At 40.3% G+C, this 17,400-nt stretch overlaps 1 protein-coding gene across 1 annotated transcript in view; it reads right to left on the bottom strand.

Annotated features, from left to right (window-relative positions):
* The window catches only part of NRG3 (neuregulin 3), a 152,127-nt gene that overhangs the window by 46,130 nt on the left and 88,597 nt on the right, over window positions 1-17,400 (bottom strand). The window contains exons 3-4 of the mRNA XM_019555549.1: window positions 12,859-12,961; window positions 5,496-5,622 (exon numbers count right to left, since the gene is read on the bottom strand). Coding sequence (XP_019411094.1) covers window positions 5,496-5,622; window positions 12,859-12,961 — 230 coding nt within the window. The remainder of the gene's footprint in view (window positions 1-5,495; window positions 5,623-12,858; window positions 12,962-17,400) is intronic.

Raw genomic sequence — 17,400 nt, 5'->3', positions numbered from 1 at the left:
TTCTGTCCCTTTCTGTCTGCTTTTTCCTATTTCTTTTGGAAATTTTGAGTCTTTTGTTTTTTTAACCGATCATTTGTAAATATTTAATGAAGTGTGTTCCTCCTGCACTCTTGCACTAAAATGTGTCTAACAATAGAAACCATTATTACCTCACACTATCATGCTACATCCTTAGCTGTGCAAGGTCATTCTATTTTTCTTCCTTAGTGTCTTTTCTCCCAAAGGGAAAATGCATTAAAAGCAAAGCTAAAGCAGCTCCCTGCCAGCAGCAACAAGAACTGTGTGTTAATTACCTTGATTGGTAATCAACATTCTGAACAGCATTGGTTAGAAAGCAGATGTGGCTGAAAATCATTATTATTGTTAATTATTTTAAATCTCTAGAAACAGAAATTCACAAACTACCCCTTCAGGCATTTTGGTTGTTCCCGGTGATGTAAGCACTAGTATGGCAAAAGAAAAAGTCATTGTTGAAGCTTGTGGACTCTTTCACAAATGCTCAAAAGTCACTATATAATTCTTCACAAAGTTGGTCCTAAAGATATGCTACTGAATTATGTCTGAAGGAAAACAGAAAGAGTACATTTAATAACAACTGAGACATAATTTACAGAAGAAAAAAGCATCACAAAAGCACTTTACAGATTTTACTTCACCTATTATTCATTCAGGAAAAATCAACTGCAAACATTATGAATCAGAAACACAACATGATACAGTGTTTTGTAATGGGAAGGAGTAATGAATAATGGAACCAGACTAAATTAAATCATGGGGAAATTCAAAAGACATCACAAGTTGAAATCAGGCCAGTATTATTGGAGGCACTCTTCCAAAAAAAAAGTCACAGAATCTTTAATAAACATAAATAATAATCCAGAAGCTCTTCTTTCAGTAGTGCAGGTTCTATGACTTCAAATGATTTGGGTTATACTGCTAAACTAGTTATAAACAGTTTCAGGTGAACTGGATTGACACAAAGTTTGCTCTGTCTACCATGCCAAGTCAAACCCTGTTTTACATACGTTAGTCTAAACAGACTAAAAATAAGTGACATATATTGATGAGAGCCAGCTGCTATGTACTGCTCCAACAATGCAAAGCAGCCAGCCGAAAGCCTAACTTAACTGTCTGATTAAACTGGATTTGCAACACCAATGCAATATAAAAGCAGCTGCAGCATTTGGGTGAACTGGACCTATCATTTCAGTACAGTCTATAGAGTATAAAAAAAAAAAAATCCTTAATTACTAAAGGGGTCCTTGTAATTTGGCACCTAAGATTGAACCAAAGTGTAAATGAGGCTAGAGTACTTTTTTAGCAATCTGTTGGCATGGATGGTTTAATACTGACTCAGAGGTACAGATGTGACTTACTGAACTGTCTGTTCCACTTTTGCTGAACTTTAATATCTTTACCTACCTGACCAGGCAAAACCCTTTCATATCTTAAAAGATCTGAGAAACTCACAGGTGGGAATTATATGATATAACCTTAAATTCAACTAGGATCAATGATAAAATCTGTTGTTCATCTCATCCAGCAAAAATGGAGAAGAAAGATATCTACAATTATAAAATGAACTTTAACAAAGTTTGAGAAAGAGACAGGAGCTTGTTTATGAGATTAACATTTCACTGTCTCTGCATCTGTTTAGCACAGTGTAAATGGCATTTTGTGTGATGATTTCTTGGAATCAAAAATGAAATAAAAATGCAGAAAGAGAAATTTAAGCATTTAGAGAGGCTTTAATGCATCTTCTGTGATTGCCTATTATGCTCTAATTCTGGGTACACCACCAGGATCTTTGTTCATCTGTTCCAGTATTTTTGTTCCTTGCTTCCCATGTCTTTGTTCATCAAAAAATGGGCTGGACTAGCAGTGTATGATTTGAAGAAAAGGAGAATGTGACCTTTAGAAAGTAACTAGGAATAGATGCTAAATACTTTGATATTTTTCAAATATAATATCATTGTTTCAGTGTAGGGTTTTTTTTACATGCCCAATGACATAAGAACGTAAGAAGTGCCATTTACTCAGTCAGACCATAGGGCCCCTGATGCCATCCCAATTTATATATGTGATTAACAGGTCAATCAAACCTTAAAATAGTAACCCAGCCACAAGGTCAAGTCAATTTAAGGCATGATAATACACTAAATAAGCCACATAGTTGCTCCACATATAATGGAGCAACTTATTTTTACCATGCTTTAAACTAAACATGTGGCTGGTTGGGGCTGGCTCCTGCCAAATCCTGTCAGGATCCAGAATGGGGTAGACTGAGGTCCAGGACACAGCTATCCCTTATCCAGTTGGGCTAGGAGCTTGTACCCGACCCCTGGAGGCAGATGGGGTGCATGGTGAGCCTGACACCCTGATCTTTGGCTCACTGTGCCTCAGACCTTTAAAAACCACCTGTGAAACTAGCCTGCACTCTCAGTTTTCTGACTTCCCAGCACCTGGGCACCTCAGGATCAAGGAGCCTCTCTCAAATCCCAAGGTCCCATGCTTTAAGGGTGTCAGAAAATGGGGAGAGACTCCCTAACCCTTGGGTCCCTGTGTTCTGGGACCTGTATTAACCATGTGTGACATATGGTCCCCATATACCACGAACTGTAAAATCTGCATGTGCCACTTAACTTGATGGCAAAGATGATGTTTACTCATCTCGGGGCACAGGGACTCAAGGATTGGGCCGTGGCACCTTGATCCCAGCGTACCCATGCTCTAGGACAAAGAAAACCCTGTATGCCATCACCTGACATTTTGACAATCCACCAACTTTCAGCTTGGAACAGGGACCAAACTGTGGCTGGTTCCATATCTATGGGTAGTTCCTGGCCCTCAGGGGCAATGCCAGCCTCTTCCCAGTGAGTGGGCTGAGGTGGGCCAGACAGAAAATTGGGGGTCTGTGCTACACATCTTCTGGACATGGGCCCCATGGGCCAGGCTGGGCTGAGGGCAGGAGTGGGGTGGGCTCAGCTGTGCAGGGAAGGCAGCAGCAACCTAGGAGAGAGGCGGAGAGCTTGGAAAGGGGTGGCGCTGGGAGGGGTGGCTACAGGAGGCCTACCACAAATTTTGGGATGGCTATATCCCACCCAAACCCTGCTTAGCACCAACTCTGCCTGCCCAAACTAAAAATCAGCTGACTGTCATCACTTAGGTTTCAACTTGCTGGTGCAGGGGGAGCCCAGGATTGTGATTCCAGGGCTCCCCCTGCACTGGCAAATAAGATGTGAATTGAATCTAATCCCTGGTCCTAAAACTGCATATTTTGCCATGCACATGTGGCATGGCAGGAGGTGCAATTGTTGGGATCACAGATTAGATCCCATCACACTTTAAAATGAATCTCCGTGAGGAGCTTAGGTGGCAGAATACGGATGCTGAGGAGAAGAGGCATGTCCAAAATCTTTCATTTCCCTCTCCTCTCTCATTGCAGTTTCCAGCTTTCAAAGGCTTAGGAAGATCCAAATAAGGGACTGTACTCCTATCTACCATGGTCAATACCTGCTGATGGACCCTTTTTTCCAAGAATTTGTCCAATCCGCTTTTGAACTGGGCATGATCCTCCAGCTGATCTTGTGGCAATGAGTTCTGTAAATTAATTGAATTCTGGGTAAAAAAGAACTTTCCCCTTGTTAGTTTTAAACCTACTACCTAGTAGTTTCAGTTCTAGAATTGAGATAAATGGTGAATAATTAATCCCTATTTACTTTCTTTACATCATGTAGCAGTTTTAGACCTCTTTCAGGTCCCTGCCTCAAGTGTCTTCTTCCTAAACTGAAACATTTTAGCTTATTCAGACTCTCCTAATATGGAAGTGTCTCTATAGCCCTGATTATCCTTGTTGCCTTTCAGTGTAGCTTTTGTAGTTCTTCTATATCATTTTTGACGTTTGGAGACCAAAGCTGAACATAGTATTGTAGGCATGGATGCACCATAGATTTATAGACGGGCACAATGATACTTATTTTGTTTACAATTCCCTTTCTAAATACTTCATGCTCATGGGATTGCGCCTAATTTACATGTAACTTGATTCATAAATCACTGATTATGATACTTTATGGACACTTCAAATCTTCAGTTTATGGTGCATGCATATTAGGGATGTGTGAAGCTTCAGATACTGATTTGATTTGGAGGAGATTTGGCTCAACTCGGTGGCCAAATCTCTAAATCCGAATCAAATCAGGGGACCAATAAAAAGGTCCAAATCAATTAGAAGCCCTCTTAATCGATTTGGAAAAAAATCAGAGAGCTTCAATGATTCAGGCAGTCCCTGCCTGATACAGTTGGGAGCTGGAGACAGACTCAGAGCTGGAGGAGAGGGGAGGGGACCATGGGGGACCCCTGCCAGGCCCCATCCCATGCCTGCTCCCCCAGCTTCCCCTGACCCCTTCCCACTCCCCCAACATGGCTGCCTCACCCGCCCTATCTCCCCGTGCTTTAAAAAAAAGCCCCAACTCACTAGGTGCTTCCCAGTGGAAGGGGTGGCAATCCCCACTGACCCCCCCACTGCACCCCACTGTATGGGGAGCTCTGTCACGAGCTCTCTGAGCCCCCCCCCCACTCTCCCACCTCCCCCAGGGCTGCCTCACCCACCCCAGCTCCAGCTCTTTAAAGAAAAAAAAGAAAAAAACCCACACTCACCAGATACTGCAGCGGCTCTGGGGGGTTCATGGAAGAGCACCCACATGGTGTGGGGCAGTGTGGGGTAGCAAGGATCATCCCCTGCTGGGCAGGAACAGGTGTGTCCAGGGTTTTGAGGGTTTTTTTTACTTAAAGGGCTGGAGCTGGGATAGGCAGGGCAGCCATGGGAGGCAGGGCCTGGGACAGCAGGGGAAAGGTCAGGGGGGGCGTGCAGAGCCCCCCACACAGCAGTGGGGCAGTCGGGGGAAGCAAGGATCACATCTCCACCCAGCAGCACCTGGTGAGTTGGGGCTTTTCTTTTCAAAGAGCCAGGAGCTAGGGCAGGCAGGGTAGTCATGCCGGGGCTGAGAGAGTGGGTGGTGGATGGGCCTGTGTGATTTGGAGACTCAGCAGCAGCCAAGTCTCTGAATAAGAATCAGGGACAGTCATTTGATCATCAGATCAAATCACTGTCCCCCAAATCAGCCAAATCTGAATCCGAAGTGAATACTAGCTGCTTTGCACAGGCCTAATGCATACATGGTGCATGGTGTAGCTTCTGGAACAGTATGGAGATTATTTGTAGTTCATTTTTATTCTTAATAGATTATACTGGACAGTTTAAAATCACTCAAGAACTAATGGAAATTCCTATTCCTTCTTGGCCCTATCAACAAGAGATATAAAGTAATATTGGAAATAATATTAATAATATTTTTTTTCATCATTACATTTCACGTATTTTACAAATAAGATAAGTCGTATTATCATTGTAAAGGTGGTAACAGCAGTACCCAGGTCTGATCACCCTGTAATTTACCAGACTGTTGAGTGCTGAATTTGGAAAGTTTACTTACATTTTGTAGCTGGACTCTGTTTTGGGCCAAGGTCTCTGATTTTGCCATCATACTGGAAGCATTTAAGCTGTAGGTTTTCCCATTCTGTGTTTCTTTCAGCTGTTCCTGAATTTGTTTTGTTTGTTTTCTGCAGGTACAAATAAAATTCAGATGGGAATTTGTTTGATTTCTCTATTTCAATAACTGATATTCTCATATTCATGCTTCCCTGTTGCTACAGCCTCACAGTTTCTAGTCAGTGATGATACACATGATAGGTAATTATACACAGACATCTCCTAGTGGTTTTGAAAACCAAGTCAATCTGGCAGCTGATCTAACACTATCTACTATTTCAATGCAACAGTTATCATCTAGTGAAATTTAAAACGTGGAAGAAGAGAATTTCTTATTTTAAATAATTTCCTTTTTTTGATTATTTCAGTATTAAACTAGGTATTAGCATTGTAGTATTTTTGTAAGGAATTATCCATTAAGTATTTAACAACAGTTCTCAAATGGCTCTGGATACTTGAGAACTTTTTTTTATTCGTAGTGGAGATTTTTGGACATGATACCACTGTTATTATCTATTTGTTATAAAAACTGCTAAAGGATCTTTGAATTGTATTTGCAAAGTATTAAAGAAATGAGGATTGGTTTACAGTCTTTAATAATCAAGCTGCTTCTTTGGACAGACAAAATCTTTGGCTATGACCTCAAGTGTCAACAACAGGTTCATAACCAATTTATGTTATTGGAAGTGAACCAATGGTTTGTGCCAGAGATGGGAGAATCGTTAGGTGAGTTAACACCCACACATTTTAATACTGCATTTCTCTTTCTAGTGCATTATTGTACTGTCATTCTAAGTTCTAAATTTCAGTACATCACTGAGGATGGGATGCATTTTAAAGGTTTATTTTTTCTTCTGAATACAGATATGGATCAGCTGGACAACAACTGGTAGATGAATACAATGTTTGGCCTTTCACTCTGTGATTCTTCATTTAGTCTTGATAATCAACATAGTATGTGACTCTCCCTTAAGCCGGTGCTGCTGCATTAAACCAGTGGGGCTGAACTTTTGTGGTAGGAGTGCCACAAATTAGTCTTACACCCTTCTAAGGAATTTGACAACCAAGTCAATCTGGCAGCTGATCTAATACTGTCTAATATTTCTAAACCCTTAGTGCCACTCCAATTCCTTTCCTTTGCCCAATCTACTGCTCTTCTTTCTGTTCCTTGCCTGGTCTGATGCTTTGCTTTCAGTTTTCTGCACTGTGCTTCCTGCCATCTGCTGCTATGATTTCTGCTGCTTGCTGTATCTGCCACTGGGCTACACATTCCCTTCCTGCTGGGTGATCTGCTGTGTTCTGTTCACAAAAACTGCTCATACAATCATGATTTACACTATTAAGAAATAAATCCATAAAAATAGTTATATTTCCTTTTCTGGTTACAGAAGTGAGCTTGTGGAGCTGCAACAGCATTCCAAGTGTGTCCCTAATAAAGGCCACATACACATGGAAAGGTTCCAGGACACAAAATTCCTATTGGTAAAACTCACCCTTACATGATCTACAGCTTTGATTATGAGACTAATCTTGGAAAGTGATAAGGTAAGTTAAGGTGCCAGAATGCTTTATTCTAGTGCTGAATGCTTTACAATGCAAGCGTCTCTCAGAGGAACTAAGGGCACCTACATGCCTGCCCAACCCCTACTCCAACACCTGCTTATTAGCAGGCATTGGAGCAGACTCTATTAATTGAATATAAGTAGCATGCTCCAGCAGCCTCAGTGTCACGTGTATTCAGCCTCAGAGTCAGGTGTAAAAAGCACCCCTCCTGCCCTTTTGAAATATGTAAAAAACACACCTCCTACCCTTTTGAAGTGCAGGTGCAGGGAGCTGCTGTAATTGAAGTGCCTCCCCCTAACTCCAGAGCATATGTAAAGATGCCCTAAGGGTGCACTTTGTGCATTCAAGCCCAATAAGACTAATGGAGTCCAAGAGTCTCAACAATCAACAATATAAAGACATCAAAAGTCTTATCACTGATCTACTCATTGCTGACCTGACCAAAAGCCCAATAACATCAATGGGATTCTTTTCACTAATTTCAGTAGGTTTTGAAATTGGATGAGGTTGGATGAAAGGAAGGAGGATAGACAACTCTTCTCACAGATCAAAGCAGAAAATGGAAGGAAGAATAAGTCACTGCAATGTGAAAGGAAAGAGGGGAGAAGAAAATCAGGTGTAGAAAGAAATAGTTAAAATATAGAGTTGATTGAAAAATAGGATGTATTATTTATTAAAATAGAGAAAGATATTTTCATCTTTTTCTGTTGAAATTTAAATTTGTTTTAAAAAAATCAGAATTTTTCCAGGCCTAAATAATAAGCTGGAATTAAAGAAGCAGACTAAAGAATGTGGGGGAAAATACCTGGGAAATGGAGCTATGATTAGAATGGTCCTGCATTTCAGATAGCAATCAGGAATTCAAGCAATCTTGTATGAATTTGAAAAGGAAAAATTGTGCCATTAGGCTGTGTGAAGTATGTAAATGCATTGCTTACCAATCCATAATCAAATCAGGATTCAGATATATCATCAAATATATTTAGGAAATACTTAAGATTCAAAAGAGTTGAAAGTAAAATATGAAATGAAGAAATGTGAATATTTCATAAAATTTATCTGATATAAAATTCTGCTTTGTGTTCACTCTATGTACAACAGAAAAATAAGGATCAGCATATGTTTAACCCATAGAACAGAAGCAAGATGAAAAATGTTTGTGAACAGGCATGTAAAACCCTGACTATCCATTTTATCTTCCGACTTAAGCAAATGTATTCTCAGGCCCTTCAGTCTCTACTGACCTGCAGTTTTAAACCATCATTCAGCACAGCACCTAAGCACAAACTGAAATAATAATAGTAATAAAAATCTCACTCAGGTTTAAGAGCCACCTTAATGCAAGCAAGTATTCTTCATATGTTTTGCACAGGTATGTTGCTTTCCTAGCCTACAATTTTTTTTAAATTTTTGGATAGTTGAAAATGTCTTAGAAATGTTCATGAAGTAAAAATATGGGGCAAATGGATGTGATCAACTGAAATTTTTTTTAGATAATTTTGAAACATATATATATATATTCACTTTATACATTTTGCTATAAATGTACTTAACTATTAAAACCCAAAGACATTTCAAACCAAAAAACCTGCAACTGTTTAATTTTTTAAAATACCAAAATGAATTGTTTCAAATATTTCAAACTTTAAAAAATAAAATTTAAATGGAAAAGTCAAACAAACTCTTCTGAACAGTTAATTTTTTCAAAATTTTCTGATAAACAGATGTCTTGCTGAAAAATTTCTGACCATCTCTAGGTTTAGCAGTTTACAGGCCATGCTTGGAAATAGTTTATTGACTTGTTAGACTATATAACTATCATCTGGACATTTGTTAAAATAACTGTGATCTATTAATCTTTTTTATAAACTATTTATAAATAGAATTTCAATACAAACCATGACCTAAATTATGACAGCCAAACAAAAGGATCTAATATTTAACTCTTCTCTTCTGTTTTATGTATATGCAACTTGTTTACTAAGTTTAAATTCCACCTAAAGTATATGCTTTAAACATAAAAGCTGGAAAAAGTTGGGCTTATGAAGTTATTATTTAAGTCACATGCTATTTAAAATATTTATTTTAAACTTGAATTTGTATAATGAATGGGTCTCATGCATTCTATTTTATAGATGTTCTGCTGGCAGACAAAATAAGCTATTATTAGCGTCTGTTCTTCAGCAAGAAATTCAAATTCAAATCACCAGTGTCAATAAACATCCAAGTTATAAAGAATAGTAGCCCAGTTTCTCATTGCAGCATTGCCCCTCTGTTTTAAACTCTTAAAACACTTTTATAACAACCCCCAAATGAATACCTGCAAGGTTATATAGTAAACAAAAATCCTATACTTCCTTTGATGGTATATTAAAAAGGAAAATTGAAAATGAATGGAGAAATATGCAGTAACATTAGGTTCCAGAATTAAGCTAGGTAAATTGGGCTTGCTTTGTTAACAAAATATTGTTTTTAGCAGGACTGTCTTCTTTAGAGATTCCTTGAATTTTATGGGCATTTTAATTTTTGTATATGCCATCTATAATTATTATATGTGGAACTTGGGCTCTGCATGTGTGGCAGGGCAGAACAAAGGAAACATGTGAAATGCTTCCTGGAGCACCTCTTCTATGATTAGGAACTAGACATTCTAAGGAACGTACTTGGGTTATCATTTAGTAAGGTGAACTCTTAACAACAGTACACTGTCATGCAGCAAGAATGGATATAAAGAGTTTTAAAAATCCAGGTGCTGGCAGAAAGTCACAGTTCAGACAGTCCTATTAGTTATAATGGTGGTATAACTTGTACAATTTGTACTGGTAGTGGTGTGTATCATTTCCACTGATAGGCAAATCTCACTAATGAGGAAGGATTTGGATAACACTCTGCTCTGGACTGCAAAATGTGTTGGGTGGCATCTAGCTTTTCCACTTGCCACCCTCCGAACATTTCAAAATACCTATCACTGCCTGTCTTCTTCAGGCTGTGGCAGACCTATTCTACTACCTGTTTTTGAGGCCACAAGTTTATGAGGTTATGAGGTTTATGACCTTCAGTAACTATCCTGAACAGTAATCAGAGAGGGTGCTCATGGCCAAAGCTTTCCTAGAAGGAAGCAGAAGGCTAGTTGGGAAATTCAATTTCTGACATAGTCTGGCAGTACTAGTCGGATGGGTCCACAGGATATCAGGGAAGGTGTACTGGTTGGTACTTTTGGTTCCTGTGTGTGGCATATCAGGCCTCTAACAGTATGAAGGATTCATTTCAATACTGAATTCCAACTTGCTCTAGGCATGGAGGATGAATTCAGTTCCATTCACATTGTTAGTGACAGTACTGTATGATCGCCCGAGTATTTTCTAAGCTATACCTCTCAGATCTGGCACAGGGAACTGTTCTGTCTCAATCTCAGTTTCCTGCTTTCTCCTGAATTCTTAGCAGACTCGTGATGCAATTCACTAATCTATGAGCAAACTATATGAAATATTACTCTCCCCATGAGCTGTGATAGGTTGAAGTGATGTCTCCACTTACCACTACCTTCCCACAGTAGAATAACCAGGGACATGATAGATAACAAGTTTTGGAAGAGAGAGAGATAATGTTCCTCTTATTGTGTTCCTTGGTTGTAGTATTTCTTTCTACTTTTTAATTTATTTTTCTCAGCATCTACCACATTTTCTCACACAAAACACAGACTTTCCCCCCAAAAATCAGCACAGACTTCCCCCCCAAAATAGGGGGGAAGTTGATTTTCTGCACAGGATAGAATGCATCCTGGTTAGATTCCTGCTTCACACTGAAGCAGATGTTGCATTATTATTCAGAGAGCTAAGGCCATCAATTGACTTAATTTTTCATTGTTTTTCAATCAAAAGTATTAACAATAGTCTCTCCATTTAATGGTCTTGAAGTCTCTCCATTTAATGGTCTTGAAGTTCCACTAATCAGGCTAACCTTTGTTAGGTCAATTTTTTTGTCTTCTAGCTATTTCTGGTTTACTTCTCCTATTTCACAGGCTCTTTAGCATTTTCCAGAGTCATAGATCTACTAATGAAGACCTGTCTTTAGGAGAAGCTAGGGGTTCAGATTTAGTTCAGCAAGAAAGTGGGGAGAGGCTAAATCATCTGAAGATTGGGCTCTATCAGGCTGTCTCATAGCCCCTTCTCTATGAAGCCATAACCCTGAAAAATATATATGTATATATTTATTCTGCCTTATTATTATATTTTGAGATGTCTTGTATGCAAGAGAATATGGTATTCTATAATCCACTTTACTTACCTCCTACCTTGGGGTGGGGAGGGGAGAAAAGGGTGAGGAGAGACCAAAACAGAGAGAAAAAAACTTGCTCTTTGTTCCTTTGCAAATTTGAGATACAAAACTTTGCTTTTAGATGAGGTAAGGTTGCACCTATTCTGGGAAATAAATTCTAAAAGAAGGTCTTATACAGAAAAATGGTATATTTTCTCCCACCCTGTGCTTCTGGTCTGCATCTAAATAAGACTTTTGGCTCGTGAAATATTTTGCAAAAGGAAAGGTAGTAAATCAGGGTGAATGTATTTGGAAAAATGTGAAAACAAAGCCTTCACTCAAAACACAAATCAAAATTTTCATTAAGGTTTAAAAAACCTCTGATAACTTATCCTAAATAGTATTTTTCTTTTCTTTTCCATATAATACCTCTGCACTTCCTAATTGAAGCTGACAATAGAAATGCTGCAACATCACAAAGGAGGTATTTTTCATGATTTTTCCACCATTTTGCAAACACAAGAGGTTTGGATAAGCACCCAAACTTTGGGATACTTGTCCAATACAAGCCTCTAAAACTTCTGAATTTCAGCCACTGTAAAGAATCAAATCCAACTAACATTGAATCTGGCGTGAATTTAGTCACTGACTTCAGTGGGAGGAGGGTTGGGGCAACATATAGGACATTTATTTATAAGGTTGTACTAACATGTATCACATCTAATTACCTACATGGCATTTTCAGCTTTGAGGTATTTCTAACTGAAATAACACAAATGACTTAAAAGATAATGAGCAGTAGAAAGGACAGGGAAACATAAAAAATGAAAAGAGAATACTGCTGCTTGAAAAGCTTTTTCTTACAAATCACACACAATTAAGAGGCTGTTGTCATGTTTCCTGTTTGTTTCAGAGTTATTTTGTTATTTAACAAGATCAGTCATTTACAAACTATTAACAGTCAGTTCCTAGTAATCTGTGTAACACTTTCTGGTGGCTATCTTTGTGTTGCTAGCTCTTTCCCTTTTTCTCATCATACATAAACAAAAGAGTATTTAGGGGAGATGAAATGAAGTGCAAAGGTGACACAGCATGATTAACCTTTTATTTTCCAAAGGAAAAAAAAAACACATTTACTGCCTTGAATTTACATTGGTGTAACTGAGGTCAGAGTCAGACAATAAATATCATAATACTGGGAGGCTTAAGTGACTAAATTCAAGGAAGAGAAAGTGATAACACAAGGGAAACAGGGATTTTTTTCACTAGTAGGAGAAACATATTTCACTAGTAGAGAACATATTATATTTTAAAGTCTTTTATTGCAGAGTCCGATATATGGACTGAGGAAAATCAGACATACAGATACCTGCTGTTTGAATATTTCTCCAGCGAGATTACCAAATTTTATAGTGGTGGAGAAACTGACGAGGTGAAAAGCCATAAAATAGGAAAGAAATTAAAACACACTAAACAAATATTCTTACTTTGTTTTGAAGTAGAATGCTGCACAGAACATGCCCACTATGACTATGCCAAAGACGATACAGGAAATAGACAGCACCTGCCGTTGGTATACCTCTTCACTCTCTGTGGACAGTAAAGTTGAGAATTATGAGTATTGAGAATTTGTGAAAACTTGTTTTCAAATTGTTATATTTTCACTGAAGATTGACACATATAAGCAGTTTTGGAGGTTTAGCTTAGCTAAGCATTCAATGGCTTGAATACTCATCTAAACCTCAGGACTATAAATCAGTCTGGAAAATTCACAATAACATGATTTCTTTAAAATGGCTTTAATAGACTCTATAAGATAATTGAGAAGGCTGATGATGGATCAACAAATATTATATATTTGGCTTAAGTGGCACCAAGCTTTTCAGTTGGTATCAGATTCTACATGATACCAGTTTCTAGACCAGCTTCTAAGGCTAGGGACAGAGGACATTTTTATATGTGCACTGGGGGGAGGAGGGTGCTTTAATTAGAGATGCTTTAATTAAAGTATCTCAGCGTCTCATGAATCAGCATTCCTGCACTTCAAAATGGTGGCAGGCGTGCTTTAATTGAAAGTGTTTTTAAATTACAGTGCATCAAATCAGCCTCCCAGCATGTCTACAGGCACCCAAAAATTACACATAAACCAGTATAAGTGATTGGAAACTGGCCTAAACCTGTAATGAAACAGAAGTTGAATACACATAGACTGGTTTCCAAATGCCAGAATCTGGTTTAAGATACACCTGGATAGATATAGTATCAGGCTGAATCACTTTAAGTTAGGCAGCTCTATCAAACTTCTGAGATCTGCTCCTGATTCAAGTTACCTCACAGTCCCCTGGCATCCCAGGATGCTATGTAGCCTCCAGCTGACCACTCCCCCCAAAGGGAGAGCAGGCTAGCCTCTGCCTGGGCTCCTCTGCTCCTGCTAAACTGGGTTAGCCCCACCCCACTGGATGTCAAAGAGCTGAGGCAGCAAGGCCTCTGCTCCCCAGCCTGTATCCTGCCTATACCTGTCTCCTCCTCAGGCAGTGTAGGGGGGCAGGTGGGGAAAAGAGCCCCCTCCCCAGCCCCTGCACTAGGGCACCTTAGGGTATTCCTTATCCCTCCCTGCCCATGTGGCTGCACTGGCTACTTTGCCCCACAGCCTGAGAGTCTCTGATCTGCAGCAGGGAGGGGGAAGGAGTCTCAATCCTGGTGTTACCCCCCTACCCCCCACAAGCCAGGTATCTGCTCATGTTGGGGGAGCTCCACACCTCAGAGGGTTTTCCCTACCCTGGGCCAGGCTCCCCCTGAGACCTAGTCTGCCCAGCCATGGGGACCCCATAGCAAGAGTGATTCTCTTCCCCATGCAGCTGGGCCAGCTTCTCAGCTCTGAGGAAGGAGTCCCCTGTCCTGATGCTGGCCCTCCTGAGCCAGGCATCTGGGCTCAACAATGGCCGGAAGGCGTGCTTGAGTGCCCCCTGTCTTTTGGTATGGGCCAGTGTAGACATCTGCCTGCCTTTCCCAACTGAACAGTAAATGTGAATTCTGGTAATTATTGTTCCAATCTATGTGTAACACAGACACATACACTGGGTTGTGTATTGTTGTATGTGTGTGCATGTGCGTGTGTGTGTGTGTGTTTTGATATGGGCAAGATGGTTCCTGTTGTTCTGGCCATGTGCTCTGCACATGACAAGTTGGGGCCTGTAAATGGGGAAAATATGTAAAACCCTCTGGCTTAATTGGCCAGAGGAAGCAAAGGATGCTTCAGGCAGATTGTTCTGAATAAAGACTGAAATGTGTTCCTCCTGAATTGGACAGGTTTTGGGTGATGTCATACCAGATATATAACAATGAGTCACTAGGGCTTTTTCTTTCCTGGGGATGATGACAGCTGCACAGCTACATTAGGAGCCAGAAAACCTGCTCCCAGGAGGTTGGGGGAATATCCCTCTCTCCCTTTCCCCTGGAGAGGCAAGCAAACACTATTTAAAGGAAAAGACTCAGGTAGAGGGAAAGGAAGTTTGTTTGGGAGTTTGAGACTCCTATTTTCTCCCTCTTTCTTTTCCTTTTTTTTTCTTAGGTGGGTTAACACACACTGAAGGTTTTACTCACTGGAACAAAGTACCCAGGAATGGGCCCTGGCAGTTACTGGCTACAGGGGCCTGGACCCCTCTGCTTTGTAATTGTATCATCTCAGCATGGGGTATAGCTGAGACCCAGTGTCCAGGCTGCAGCCATAGGCATGGGGCTTTGTTTGCTGTTTCTGTAGCTATGGTGTTTCACCCTAGCTGGATGGCTGAATCCCAGCTATATGTTCAGGCCTTACTGTAGTATAGGGCTGGCCAGATTTGCTGGCCAGTTCAGGCCCAGTAAGGTAGGCCTAAACTCTCTTTTGAAGTTTTCTTTGTGCAGTTTCTGCCCTGCAGACCTGGAATTGGGATGAGGAATTTAGGGGTGTGGCATGTAGTCTGGAAGCACAGTTAACCCCTTAAGGCCACCACATGGAAGTGGGAATCACCCTACAGCATCACAGGGAGCAATGAGGGGCCCCTTGCAATGCAGAAGGACCCCTTCTCTCTAAGAGCTTCCCATGGCCTAGAGAACCCAAGAAGCAGCTGAAAGGACTCTCCAATAAACTCTATCCATCTAGCCCATTGCTAAAGGGCAGGTATAAGGGTACAAGACCCGAAAATTCCTTTTGGGTAAGACCCAAGTCTCAGACTACCCGGGCATGGGTGAAGCCTCCCCAAGAGGGTGCAATCTATGAACTATGCCTTGTAATTAGTAGTGTTTTAAATTGTATTTAGTGTTTTCTTTGCCTTTGTTTCTGTAATAAATGTATTCTCTGTATTTACACTAGTTGCAAGGAGGGGGTTTTGTTTATGTGGGGCATCCTAGTAACTGGGTGTTTCCCAGGTGGTATAGGAAGAGGTTCAAGCCAAGGTAAATATATATTTAGACCCCAAAATTGAACCCAGCCCTTGCTGCTGCTGACTGATGCCCGGCAGAAGGGATATATATGCAACTTAAGAAACCTGCAAAGACTAGATCAAGTCTACCTCCACATTTTGTCTGTCTGTACTTAACCTAAATGATTCTAGATTATACCAGTAGGAAGGAAGAGGAAAGATATTGGGCCTAATGCATTGCCAGCACTGAGCAAAGTTTGCTAAATTCACATGCTAGTGGATTTCAAGTATTTATTTTTTTCCCTACCAGAAAAGAATTATTTTCATTTTGACTACCCAGTGTTGTTGTCTCTTACTCTCATATCATCCCTAGAGCCATGATGACAAACAATATGAAATGCTGTGGGATTTACAGTGTATCAATAGATTTGCATAGGATCCAAAGCCCCTGTTCTATTACCAAACACAGGACACTACTATTATAATATTACCTATTTTTTACAATATTTTTTTGACAAGCGTCATAGTATTTCAGTTCATTTGAAAGCAGGAAGAGAATGAAAATAAAAAGTGTGAAAATCAGAAAAAAGACAATACATGTCAATAAATGAAGCCAATTGATATATAATTAAAGTTAATACAAAGTTTTTCCAGAATTTTTTAAATATAAGATTTCATTTTTTAAAGTTTCTACTATTCAAATGACAAGATTTGAAGCATCTTGGTTGATTTTGAGGGTCCTTAACACAGGGGCACAAAGCTACAGAAAAATGGTATGGTAATATTTAGATGCCAAGGGATAATATTGTGTGGGTTCAGGAAATATTAAAAAAGAAGTGATATAAGTAAATTAAGGAGATTTGTTAAGACTTTGAATGAAAAGGTACATGTTATTAAGAGTGAACATTTCAAATAATGATTTGTTTTATACAGTGCCCTTTCCAAAATTCACCTTGTAGAACATTTTCACAAAACGATGCCACTTGATTTGGAATGACAAAAAGTATTCATAATGAAAGTTGTTCCTATTTCTCAAGTTTTCAGACTTGACCAGTCTATTGAACTTCTGATCCAGATCCCCTCCCAAAACAAGTTAGATCACAGTCCCCCAGAATCTCAGGATGCATTGCAGCCCCCCACTAATCCCACTTGCAAGGCAGGATCACCTGTGGCCCAGCTCTTTTGATCCATCCAAGCTGGGTGGTCCCAGGCCATCACAGAGATAAGGCAGCAAAGCCTTTTTTCCCCAACAAAGTTGGCTGCAGTATGGAGGGTGGGCAAAAAGGGGAATGGACCCTTGCCTCAGCCTTGACCCCCACAGCTGGGGTCTGCATAGTGGGGGTGGGGGGGAAGCCAATGAGTTGGAGGCTTTCCCCATACAACCTAGTCCTGCCAGGAAGCAAACATCCCAGGCCTGTCCCCTCACCAGCCCCCTGCACCTCTTAGCCATGATGGAATGGTGGGGGGAAAGAGACCCCCACCTAACCTCCTAACTGGAATCTGTCCAGTGGATGTGGGAGCAAGCCCCTGAGAGGGGGGCTTTCTCCCCACACAGCCTGGCAGTGAATACCCCAGCTCGGCCTCTTTGACTTCCCCTGCCTCTGACCTGTGGGGGGAGTAGGGGGCTGG

Source organism: Crocodylus porosus, unplaced genomic scaffold (genome assembly GCF_001723895.1).
Source record: "Crocodylus porosus isolate Cpor-Errol unplaced genomic scaffold, CroPor_comp1, whole genome shotgun sequence".
Lineage (NCBI taxonomy): Eukaryota > Metazoa > Chordata > Crocodylia > Crocodylidae > Crocodylus > Crocodylus porosus.
This window is presented reverse-complemented; position numbering and strand designations above follow the sequence as displayed.